The 12807-nt window shown below is 39.0% G+C and overlaps 2 protein-coding genes across 2 annotated transcripts; both read left to right on the top strand.

The window, feature by feature from the left end:
- Positions 1 to 1677: 1677 nt before the first annotated feature.
- Positions 1678 to 3042, top strand: LOC146468391 (uncharacterized). The gene is made up of 3 exons (XM_085124627.1): positions 1678 to 1820; positions 2013 to 2102; positions 2636 to 3042. Exons 1-3 carry the CDS (start codon positions 1743 to 1745, stop codon positions 2849 to 2851), a joined length of 384 nt encoding a protein of 127 aa, XP_084980753.1. The 5' UTR covers positions 1678 to 1742; the 3' UTR covers positions 2852 to 3042.
- A 5366-nt stretch (positions 3043 to 8408) lies between these two features.
- On the top strand, positions 8409 to 12338 carry LOC146468390 (uncharacterized). Its single transcript, XM_085124663.1, has 2 exons — positions 8409 to 8774; positions 11080 to 12338. Exons 1-2 carry the CDS (start codon positions 8419 to 8421, stop codon positions 11156 to 11158), a joined length of 435 nt encoding a protein of 144 aa, XP_084980789.1. The 5' UTR covers positions 8409 to 8418; the 3' UTR covers positions 11159 to 12338.
- Positions 12339 to 12807: the final 469 nt, after the last annotated feature.

Here is a 12807-nt window from a genome sequence, read left to right as displayed (position 1 = left end):
TAAGATACTAACCAGTTAAATATACGACATCAGGGTTATCTCTTAGACTGAACAGAGGTTAAAGTCCGGAAGGCCTTACTTTTCAGTATAGTGACAGCTATTTTGTAGCACTACCTTCCAGCGCGTCAGTGTGTGATTACCTTTCCGACATCATGACACTTAGCAAACTACGAGTAAACCGACGGGATGCTTTCCTCATTTAATTAAGGTCATTTAATAGTTAAGCTATTTTGATATTTATGTCTCCGATAAATCAAGAGCCGTTATACTAATTAGAGGTAAAACTTTAGCTTCACCGAGTCCAGCGTTTGAGAATGCGAAATCGCTTTTCGTCATGACCTTGTGCTCGGGAGCGAGTGCCAGAGTTCCACCAAACGGCTGATAAGGGAATTTACCTTTTTAATCTTTTACCAAAGTCTTTGCTAAAAAATTCGAAACAATATCTCCCAGCTCCCTTGACATAATTCAAAGTATAAATTCCACGAGATATTAGTTACCCGAAAAAGCGAAGAAATCAGTACCGACTCGGAATAGACCCTTCTCCAAAATGGCGGCAACAGATTTGAATAAGTTAAAATTGAACTGAATGAAAAACTGATACCAGCACTGGAATACTAAAGTAAAAGTGCTCTTTCTAGTGCTGGTACACGTTTTTAATTTTAACTTATATGGATTTTCGGCTGCCATTTTGGAGAAGGGTCTATTCCAAGTGCGGAAGACTTTTCATCAGGAAGTGACTGTCACTTTGTTTGGATGACTTACTAATTAGATACCGTCGAAAATTTGCGAGTTTTATGTATTTCCCACATCCTTGCAAGGAACATAAGCGGGTCATTATACACTGCTAATCATTCTACATTCATCTTGGGCAAAACGCGAGTACCTTTGAGGTAACGTATAGTTGATTTTCCTATCAATGAAAGATAATGAATTGACTCATTGGATAATACAAAATTGGCCGTGGGATGATAACTCAAAATCACTGAAACCGACAATTATTATCGACCTAAAGCGGTTCGTTTCGGTAAACATTGGCTGTGCGGATGCGCTAAATCGCATCCGTATTACCCCAGATGTCGTTGTTGTCGAGGAGCAAAAATGGCGTTTCTAGAGCGCTTGACACGATCAGCGAGAACTGAAATTTCTAAAAGGTTTCTACGACTTGACTGACTCAATAATCTTCAAACCATCCAGCGCTTGTCCAAAAAGGGTTTGAAAAAGCCCTAAAACGATCTGTGAAAAAAGCATTTTGCTGAAATTTTCGGCGATCCGTTAACAATTATTAAAAGAAAATCTCAAGTTTTCTTCCAAACGATAAAATGTTAGCTCAAAGATTCTTAACACTGAAAAACTAATTCTTTTCGTCTTCAAAGGGGCAAATTTGTCGTTTAAAATGCGAAAAAAAAAAAAATAGGTTTCGTGGCATTTTAGTCAGAGGCCTAAGCCCCTGACAGCCCGTACTGCGTGGAATAAAATTCGTTCCGTAAAACGTTCGGCAACATAAATCCAATTCAGTTGAGCGGCATCCGAAGAGATCGATCTGTATAAGCTTGTAGAAATATTCCTTTAAAAGGTCAGAAAACGGTCTGCGAACACAAGAAACAACACATAGTATTTTCCTTTGATAGTCTCATTGAGTGCAGACGAAAACGAGGCGATGAGAAATATTTTTAATTCAGTTAAATTGATTATTTTGTTTCTTGTTTTCAGCAGTTCACTATTGACTGAGCAGAAACCGAACCATGTTTCGCGTCTTCTTTGTGTTGGCTTTTGGATTTTTCATGGCCAGTTGCTTGGGAGCATCGCTGCCAGCAAACCAGGTATTCACGATTTTATTCAAATCTGAATGTCTCTCCAGCTTTCTCTCGGTTTTCGTACTTCGTAGTTCTCAGTTCCTCCGTGTCTCACAGTTTCGAAGTTTGTCTTATTCAGTACGTATTCTGCTGGCGATCACCGACGTTATCATAAAGACCATTCCCTTCACCGATCACCTTTTTCATCTTTTATTGTAGAGAGATTCTGCGGGACGCCGCTTATTCAAGCGTCACCTCACCCTGAATGGATTGAACCGGCAAATTCACAACCTGCAATACCGTGTCCAGGTGGGGAAATAAAAGAGAATGCACTTTTTTCTTTTCATTGGAACGTCAAGTTTTTGATAGGTTGAGGTCGAGCGGGGACTTTTAATTTGTTCAGTTTCCTGTTAAAATTAAAATTACGGTTATTTTCCTTAAGCCGTACATCTCTGGTTGATCAAACGTGACAGCGATTTCCTAAATTTTAGTAAGTTAGCACTTCTGAATCAGTATTATGTGTAAACTACAACATCTTTTACTTGCACACCATTAAAGTTTGCCAAGAATATAAAAGGAGTACTGGCTGCCCGAAATACCCATAAAGGGAACACATACACTAAGTGTTCTAAATTCAACAGACAGGAAGCCGGAAATATTGTAAGTTACTATTAGAGAAATGTTCGCTATTATTATTAATGGCCAACAAAGTTTGGTTGTAAACTGCCCTTTTAAAAATGTTGTTCTATGACCAAAATAGCATTTCCCATCAATTGAAAAATAAGTAAATGAAGAAATATTACAAATATATAACAGCTGTTGTTTCTTGTTTCTTTATTTAGTACCTGACACGCAGAATGAATGGTGCAAGAGTTCAATGCATCAACAAGGCGACCAACTGGGAAGCTTACTCCGGCGCTCCCATAATGTACCTAGACAGGCAGAACGTTGATTGTCCATATCCTTATTTCTTGGCCAGATTCCACCTCGACAGGGCGGGAGACTATAACTCGGCTAATGTTCGCTACAACTACCGATGCTGCAAGTTTACTCTTTAAGATGAGAACCTTCCGCAATGTGGTTGTTAAGGGTTGATCAGTAGTATAAACAATTTTTTAAAACAAATAAAACATGCAGCTCTTCAAGGGTTGGTCAAAGTATAAGCAATAAAACAGTAAACTGTAAAAGAGTAAGTCGAAATCAAAGAAGTAGCAGTTTTTGCTAATAAAAATGCATTGTGAAGGGTTAATTATGTAGTACTTTTTTAATGCGTTCTGATCAAGTATGAACCTTTTTCTGGGCCAGCGTAGTTTTGAACAACAGTTGTTGTTGTGTCTTATTTTAGTAGCCCGCCCTGAGAGCTGGTTTGAATTTCCATCGATTCAGAATTCCCCACTCCAGAAACGAGTAAAAGACTACGGGATCGTTCAGGCAGATATTGGGGACAAGGAACTTTCAAAAATAGACTGCAAGCAGTCCCTTTCTGGATAGTCTAGAGGTCGCGCGAAATAGCCGTGGGCGGAAAAAAAGAAAATAGAGTGAACGAGCGGAAGGGGGCTTGGCTTCTTTTCCTTCACTCCTCCAGTCTCTTCTCGTTTATTTCTCATCGCTCCAGTCTCGCTGCGCTATGAGCACACCATCTCGACTAACCAGAAAGGGACTGCTTGCAGTCTATTTCAAAAATGGCAATAGACGTTAATTGTGCTTATAGCCATACGCCTTTTTCGGCTTTTGCCTCGCTCGCCGTAAAGGCGTTTGCTCTCACAGACTATAACTGTAATAGAAACTTTTGTCTTCATGAACAACAAGAGCGATCTGATTACAAAATCTGATGAGAGAATCCTAAAATGTCAGTTCGACGTTCGATAGCGTTTAGCACTTGACGTTCTTTGCGTGACAAGTTTTGCTTTGGTTTTGACCTCTTCAAGATAGGTTTCTAGTGCAACTGATGGTTGAACTGATCCCAGTTTGATTTTACATAGAAGGCCAAGGGATGAATTGTTTATTTTGTCCGTGGAAGATGTATGTGAGACGCATTCGCCTTGCAAAATAAACTCAAAATGTTTGAAATCCCGCAAGAGTTGCCGAAGAGTTGCGTCGGATGTTAATTTTTGTGACCACAAGTGTTGGTATAAATTTTAATCCCTTTGACAGCAATTTGATCTCGGCGTCTGACAAGACGCTTTTGGAGAGGTTTTTGATAAACTTTTCATCGCCCTCTTTTAAAGAAGAGGTTTGTGTTAAAGACTGTTTTCTGCGCTCATTGCGCTTTTTTGTTCTTGTTTGCTCTTTTGTAATGTGTGTTTTACCCTTATTTTCGTTTTCCCCGTCTGCGTTGGTGTTTCAACATCTTTATTGTTTACAGTTTCCTGTAGATTTGACATTCTTGATTTGAGATTGTTGAGCAGTTGCTCTAAATTGGCTGCTAGAGTTGACAGTTTTGCAATGTTCGCCGTTGGCGATTTGTTTCTGGATTTGTTTGACAAGCCTTCATCGTTCAGACTGCCGATACGGCGAGCCTTTGTTTTATCTCTCTCAGCTTAACTTTTTGCCGTTCAAGGCGGCGGTAGTAAAACCTACAGTTTGGAAACGTTACATTGACGATATATTTTTCTCTGTGGGACACTGGTAAACACGATATACCGGATATTGAACGGTTCATCGAACAAGCAAACTCATATCATCCAACAATCAAATTTACGGCTGAAATCTCAAATGCTGAGACCACATTTCTGGATACATGCATACAGTTGTTTACAAAGGTAATTGATTCCATCATCATTCCATACTGGATAATAAACACATTTCAAGCCTACTGAAACCTTTCAGTACACGCATGTTTCCTCTAGCCACCCCCCAGGAGTCAAAAAAGATTCGTTAAAGGCGAAGCCCTAAGACTTCTACGAACAAACTCCTCAAAAACAACATTTGAGGATAATATTAAAAAATTTAAATCACGACTCCTTGCTAGAGGCTACCCAAATAATCTGATTGAAAAAATTTTATTAGATGTCAAATTTACAGAAAGGTCATCGGCATTGAAGCAAAAAGACAACACCCCCAAACAAATATTGCCTCTCGTCACAATATCAACCATCAGTGCCCAACCTCAAACATGTTTTAATGGGAAAATGGCACTTAATACAAAACCAGCCTTTCCTACGAGAAATCTTCAAAAATCCACCACTAATTTCCTTTGAAAAAGGAAAAGCTCTAAATGACATGCTTGTCAGAGCAAAAATATAAAGAAATTACACCCCAGGGGAGATACTCGGGTATAAACGTGACGGGGGGGGGGGGGGGGGGGGTCCGACGTAGTTTTTTGGGTCTAAAGTTTCCAACTCCTGTATTTTTTTGGGTTGAAGATTTAACCATGTATTTTTTTTTGGGTCAGAAAACTCTGCGCGTATTTTTTTGGGTTCGAATTTCTGCCAGGCTAATAGTTCTTACGCAATTCAAGCCAAAGTTCCCGCAAGATCCGAAAGGCAGAAAGGTATACTTTTATTAAGATTGCATTTTTGGGGTATAAAAGTCATGTATTTTTTTGGGTCTAAAATTTCCAGTCTTGTATTTTCTTGGATGCACAATATAAGATCCATGTATTTTTTTGGGTGCAAAATATTAGGCTCCGTCGGACCCCCCGTCACGTTTATACCCGAGTACCTCCCCTGGGGGTTACAAATCAAAAATGTTTCCATTGTTAGGAGTCGTGCAGGCCTGTCACCCCTTGCTATCTCCTACTGTAAATTCTTTTTACCTTGTACATAGATACTTAGTTTGCATACTAGAAGCAAACTCACCTTCTGTAAAATCTTCACGCTGAGTGAGGTAGTCTTTTCTGTTGGTCAATTCCGTACGCGATATCTATCCGAAAATTCATATGGACGAAGTTAGTGTGCAAAATTTATGACAACTTTCGAGAAAGTGTTCACAGTTTTATCAGGCTGGTGGTTCTATATTTTGAGTCTGTGGACGAAATCCTAGAGTGTGACCTTTCAAATGAAAGCCACTCAGGAGTACTTTCCTGTGGTGCTGTTTATTATGCTGTACAAAGTGGTTCTAATTTTTGAGTCTGTGGGTGAAATCCCAAAGTGTGACCAGTTCAAATGAATGTCACTGAGCAGTACGTACTTTTCTGTGGTGCTGTATATTGTACTCTAAAAGGTGGTTCTAACTTTTTAGTCTCTGGATGACATCCTAAAGAGTGACCATTTGAATTTTTCAAGATGCTGAAAAGAAATAGTGACAAAACGGCATCCCTTTCAAACGTGGGTGAGAAAACTCCTAAGCGAAGGTTTATCGATTACCAATTAATTTCACGTATCGACGAGTAAACCACATCGTTGTTTACCAATAAGTAATTCAGGAAAATAGAGAAAACGTTTAAAAGTTGGGTACCTCTAACCGCTAACCGCTATACCTCTATACCTCTAACCGCTATACCTCTAACCGCTTCTCGTGTGAATGTTCCGCCACACCATGTTTGCGACCAAAGGCCTTGCATTGGCAATAAAGCTAGGCGAGTATCTACCATCATGTTATATACGATATACACTAAGTAAATGTTATATGGCGTTTGAATGCTGTAGGTTGCTTTCTTCGCGGTAAATAACGTTGAATGATAATACGTCTTAGCGTCCTCCATCTTGTCATCAGGTTCCACTTGGAAATAGGTGACAGAAAGAGAGGAATAATTTAAAATTAATCTACAATTCAAATGCATTACTCCCGACTTCGAAATCTTGACTTTCCCTTTCATATGCAAATGTTATAGCATTAAAAAAAAAAATAAAAATAGATAATGGTGTATAAAAAGAAATTGGAAAAGGTTTCGAAGAGGAAACGAAATCTCCAAAAGGTTTTTAGTGCGCGTAGTACTTTTGCTGATAATACTATTATATTTCTGTTGGCGTAGCGCGTGGTGAAAATCCGCCCAATTCCAAAAATCGGTAGCACTGCCAGAGATTTTTAAAAAATCGGGTTGATGTTTGTCCGCTTAAGGCTGGTTTCCATATGATCGCAGATGATCGCAGACTATCGTAGATCGCAGATCGCAGATCGCAAACAATCGCAGACGATCGCAAAAAAGGATTTTTCCATATAATCGCAACGATCGCAGAGCCGACCGCAGGCATACGTTTTGGTCAGCGAAAACGTCAAAGATTCACGCGCGTGCAGGCTGAAAAGCAAACAACATCTCGAACGTGGAAGAGCGGAAATTTTGCTGCAAGCAAATTTACTTCTTCTGTTTGTCATGATTAAGCGAGTCGTCGCCAGCTCCAAAACCGTCGAAAAAATCGGTTTTGGATTCGATAACGACCGTATGCAGTTCTTATGTTGGAGAAATTTGGCCTCCGCTTCCTCGGCCGATAAATGAATCTTCTGCCCAATTTTGTCTCAATAGCTGGCCTAACGTAGACCGTTCCTACAATCGAACACACGAGCGTTGAATCGTGGGAGAGAACTCGAAATATTATGGGATGTGTTTCGATCGCGGTACGCAAAACTTTGGTTTCCATATGATCGCACAATCGCAATTGATCGCAGATGATCGCAGACGATCGCAGGAGATAGAACATGGTTCTATCTTTTGCGATCGTCTGCGATCGTGATCGCAGGATCGCAGACGATCGTAGTATGTTTCCATATGGTCGCAGACGATCGCAGACCTTATTGCGACTTGCGATCCGCGATCAAATGGAAAACAGCCTTTACTGACTGATTCCAACTGATTCTCTTTGTCAAGTACCCTTAAGACTTTTTTTTTCACAAGGAAAGTGCAAAATACAACCGCATTAGAAAATTTGTACAGCTTAAAGAAGGCTTGATATTCAGAAAACGTGCACTTACATCAACAACTTGGAATTTTGTTTTTCTCTCTTGCCAGCCAAGTTCCATGAACTGAAACCGCATGACACGAATGGGTGTGTGGCGTAAACTTGCCCATTTTGGAATTTCCACCTGTTTGATAAACATTGAGGGGCTATTTACATGGAGGGAGTAAAATCCTTGCGCTAGGAAGATCCTACGAGGGTGATCATCTTAGCACCATATATTTTCTCTATTTAGTTTTCATACAAAAGGTTGTACTTGGGGCTAGCGATAGGATCTCTCTAGCGGCAAGATCTTCCTAACTGAGAGATAGGAAGATCTTAGCACCATGTAAACTACCTTCACTCGGAAAGCCCTAATACCAGGTCCTAGTACCAGAAACAAAAAAAAAATAAAATAAAATAAAATAAAAAATAAAAAAATATTAATAAAAAAGGAAAAAAGATGGCGGCGACCGGGCGTTCAGTTGCTAAAGGCCGACAATATCTCTTCTTTTCCTTCTCTACTTGTAACCACCCCGACTCTAAATTTTCTGCATATGTAAACCAAACGAAAAGTTGTTTCGCCCTCTAGGATCTTCCTCCGTGGACATAGGCAGGGCTCAAGAATGGCAGCCAATCGGATTGTCTGAATTGATAAAGCAGCATTAGTACGTTTGTAAACAAACAAGAGAGTTTGTATTCCATGTCGTGAATAGCATTTCCGTCAAAACACGAGCAGTGTCGGTGTATTCGACTACTTGTAAGTCCGGTTGATTTTAAGTTTGAAAACGTTGCAAAAAAATAAAACCAAAATGGCGATTTATGATCGATTAAAACGATGCGAGGATCCGATATGGACTCAGCGAGAGGTGGAGAAATTTTGGAAAGTATTAGAGCCTTACCTAGTACATTTGCTAAACGACGAAATGCCGCTGCCAGATTTTAACATTGATTTCAGCTACATGAGCGCAGATAGCGAGAAGGACAGGCAGCACTGCATGGACATTGTGAACGGCTGTGTGTGGAAGGGAAGATATTCTCTCGCAGTAGCAAACATGAACGCGTCAAAAGCTTTCTTCGATGGCGAAAATACGGATCCACAAAGTCGTATGATTGCGGAGAGGTTGCGAGAGCTGGAAGGTGTTTTCAAGCACAGTCCACTGCAACGGTGAGTTTCAAATTAGCACGCGTTGATTTTTAAATCAATAATAAAATTGTTTCTAGGTACCGTGCGAAACCGAAGCAGATTTATCGCAGTACAGGACTGCTAAACATCTGTCCAATTTTTCCTTCAACAACGGGGATTTATGATTACTAGAGCCACTAAAGCACAGCTTGAAAATTGCGCTATTTCAGTGACTGGTGGCCTGAGTTTTACTAAACAAACAAACAAACAAACAAACAAATATCAACAGCGTCTATGAATGACGTTAAGTAACTACATAATGCTAAATCAAAACAGATATCTTGTGTATATTTTATGAGCTCGTATCTACAATGAAGGCCCAAGAGTAATAATGCATTGAATTGATGAAAGGCCTTTCCTGTTATCAGTATACTTGAACAGCTGCGAACGGAATTAAACCCTGAAAAAAATTCAGGGTTTCTTTTTGCAACTGCTTATAAATAAATTGCTTACACAACTGCTATTGTCCTTAATCTATTAAATCGCAGTCCTTAATTTTTATATCTTCATATCTGTATGACATTTCATGTATTTCACGGTAATAATACAGCACAAATTTTCAGTGTATGCGTCCACTGTAATGAGTCCGCCTTTCTCCACTCAATAGTAAGGACGAATTTGTGATTATGTAATAAAAAATCTCTCCTTGAACTAGAGAATTGCGCTTCTGTTTTGAGAGCCACAAAAATTGCTTGGAGATAAAATCAGAAATCTTAAGTGTCTTTCGACTTTTATTTGTTTTCTGGAAAATAAATAAGAACCAATATCTGAACATAAATAATTTAATGCCTACAAAATTTCTTTTGTACATAACAATGAAGACGTTAGAGTAGAAGAAATTTGAATTTCAAAATACGTATCTGAAACTGGTCATACAACATTTTAGAAAATGACATTTCGTGTTGCCCGGTGATTCAGAAATAAATTTATTCAGTACCTCGTAAGCTGTACTGAAAATGATTTTGCGCCTAGGCAGCTGGAAGATATGTAATCAAGATAAAGTATTCTAGAATCCTTGGCAATCCCTTTCCTTTGGTTAGTAAAACTAATATATCAAACTTTTTTATGTACATCAAAAGGTCCGTGATGAAATTGATTTTTTTCTTTTTTTGCGAATTCTGATTGAGGAAAAATAGGGAGATGTAAAGAATCGACCATAAGAGGACACAGAAAAAAATCTGAGCCCATGCGCATATAGGTTGAATTCTGATTGGCTCCTTAAAAGGTCCACATTTTGCTGCGAAAGTCCTGAATCGTTCATTATAATGTGTTTTGAGGAGAAAAGAAGTTAAAAATTCTTATTTCAAAGATGAACTGGCTTTTTTCACCGTTTCACCTTGTGATCAGAGAAGATCGTCATGTTCCAGATGAAAAATCTACCTCTTCAGTGAGCATCTTTCAGGAGTACTCAACGAGAAAATTTTATAAGATTGATTTAAATTTTTAAACTTTTTAATTTTAAAATTTTATCTCAAGCCAGGGATGACATTTAAGCAAAAATCACAGCAAGAAAAGCGTTTGGGGTAAATTCCTAGCCAGGAATTTATTTCCCCATTTAAGTTCCCAGCTGTAGCGGAATTTCAGCCCGAGGAGCGGATAATTTAAGGAGTGGCTCCGTTGGGTACACCTGATCTTTATCAAATCAATTTTTATCAAGAGAAAATATGGGGACAGAGTGGGAGAGCCCCAGGATAGCCCTTGGGATATGTGAAGTACACAAGTTCATTTTAGACGTCGTGGAAATGGAAGTCTGTTTCTCGATACCTCCGCAAACATTTCTTGACGACTGTAAATATTCAACAGCCGCCATTACACAATGCGACGTTGGAACGCTCTAATCAATTCCCTTGACATCACACTGAAAGTTTATAGACGTCTCGGGAAATCCACTTCTGTTTAGACAATGCCTAAAATCAAGAGACTATGAGGTGAGAGAGCGAATCCCTGTGCCCCATGATAATTATTTTCAATCTTTTTTTAGTTCGCGCCATGCTATTTTGGGAAATTATAATCCGCCATTGAGTTTAAAATTAAACGACGTCACTCTAACTGACCAATAAGATGTCGACATTAAAATAGCAACGCAAACAAAAATAGATTGAAAAACATTTTCATAGGAAGAGGGGCATGTATGGGGGATTCGCTCTGTTACCTCATAGTCTCTTGCTAAAAATAAATGAAGTGAGATTCACATATCCCAGCCAACACCTCTAGTTTTGCTCTTATTTTCTCTTGTTTTTATTTATTGGTAACTAATTTGGGTGCTATATGATATCTATTACTGCAGTCGCCATGTGCTGGCTAAATGTTCCTTGTGTATTGTCAACTCTGTTGCACCCACAAGCGCCCATTCTGGAGTTACGTGATCGCGTTGACCCAAGAAAAGAGCAAGAATTTTACACAAGCACCAGTGAAGATTTCAGTGACTTCACAAGTCTAAGATGTGTCGCTAACTGTTACATAAGCTTTGTACACAAGCGTAAGTCGGCTGGGACTCTTGAAAACAGGATGAGTGGAATTTAACCTTAATCAGAGGAGTTTTAGCCTTGCAAGAGAAAATGTGACCGAGAACGAGTTATAACCAGTTGTCCATGTTACGACAATTTATGGAGAGAGCCGTAGGAAGACAGATAAGTTGGATTGTTAATATTAAAATACAGTTAGACGATGTGGAACTAATCTTAGTTCAGAATTTCGTGAACTTTAATGCAGTGGCATAAGGCTGGCAAGAAACCGTTGTATTATAGTATTCAATCAGCTGGAACGACTACTGCAATAATGTAGAGAGGTAGCGTTGAAAATTTCGAGGGCGTACAGATTACTGTTAAACTGTAATACTATTTCGGCGTGATACAAGAAATGAGCATCTGCCCACAACGCCTTCTTCTCAATCCCCATTAAAACATTGTTTATTTGTCGTTTATGGACAGAGTGATACTAGGATTAGGGAGTGAGAGAGGACAGCTCGCAGCCTTTTCACTGCGCGCAAATTAATCTTTTGATGAGTGCTAATATGTTTTCTGATGAAGCGGATTATGAAACTGAATTTGAATATAAAATTGCGGAATTTTTACCAAACAGGCCGAAATAGAGCCCTTTTGTCCGGCATTTGGGTCAATTCATCTTTAATACTAAGACCTGAGTGTTGTTTGAGTACTCAGAATGGCGAGATCACCAGCGAGATGTTGTGGTACAAACATCACCTTAGCTTTTGGTTTGTAACTTTCAGTTATGAATTGTCTTAAGCATGTTGATTAGCTACCACTGCAACTAACATTTTACTTTCAAATTTGTAAACGCTTCTAATAAGCTACGGGCTTACGAGAATTTTTGGGTTCGACGTAAAAAGAACGTACTCCTATTACAGATTGGAGACAAAATTGTACGGAAAAACGTTGAATGAATGGATCTTGGGACGCGTATCTGGCACCCCCCGCAGATTTTGCAGGGGCCGATGACATCCAACTTGGCAAAGGAGAGAGAGCCTGGGATTGAGATTATCGAACGCACTGCCTAATCTTTGATTATTACTATTTTTTAAAATAATATCGCTGAGTAATGAAGTACGTATTTAAATTTCAAAGTTATCCGAGACACGACAGAGATATTTATTTAATTATTTTACTTATTTTCGCTTTTGTTAACTTTTTAAATGGTGTAAATATTGACGCCAACTGAAAAACATTTGAAGCAGTTTTATTTTAATGTTAATCCTACTCTGTAAATTTTTCGTATACACTTGTAAATAAAATTTTGTCGCTCCACACTCTGGCCTAAAATTGACCTCGTGCCAGTTAAATTTCGTTTTCGAACTAGTAGCATTCTGGTTCTTGAATAAACTTCGATTTTCAGCTCAAATCAGTTCAAACCTTTGACCATTGGAACTGGCCATTGGAACTGAGCCGATTTGAACTGAAAATGGAAGTTTATTCAGGGCTCAGGTCTGAATACTGATGAGAATCTGTAATTAATAAGGGTTAAGTATGAAAAAAGTTTGTGAAGATTACGCCTTTCT

The sequence above is a fragment of the Pavona decussata genome, unplaced genomic scaffold (assembly GCF_977016875.1).
Source record: "Pavona decussata unplaced genomic scaffold, jaPavDecu1.1 SCAFFOLD_131, whole genome shotgun sequence".
Taxonomy (NCBI): Eukaryota; Metazoa; Cnidaria; class Anthozoa; order Scleractinia; family Agariciidae; genus Pavona; species Pavona decussata.
This window is presented reverse-complemented; position numbering and strand designations above follow the sequence as displayed.

Bases quoted from the DNA above. Each gene is read 5' to 3' on its own strand.
- LOC146468390 (XM_085124663.1), top strand. From the start codon at position 8,419: ATGGCGATTTATGATCGATTAAAACGATGCGAGGATCCGATATGGACT. The intron at 8,775-11,079 runs GTGAGTTTCAAA...CTATTACTGCAG, and splicing joins AAGCACAGTCCACTGCAACG to TCGCCATGTGCTGGCTAAAT.
- LOC146468391 (XM_085124627.1), top strand. From the start codon at position 1,743: ATGTTTCGCGTCTTCTTTGTGTTGGCTTTTGGATTTTTCATGGCCAGT. The intron at 1,821-2,012 runs GTATTCACGATT...CTTTTATTGTAG, and splicing joins CATCGCTGCCAGCAAACCAG to AGAGATTCTGCGGGACGCCG. The intron at 2,103-2,635 runs GTGGGGAAATAA...TTCTTTATTTAG, and splicing joins ACCTGCAATACCGTGTCCAG to TACCTGACACGCAGAATGAA.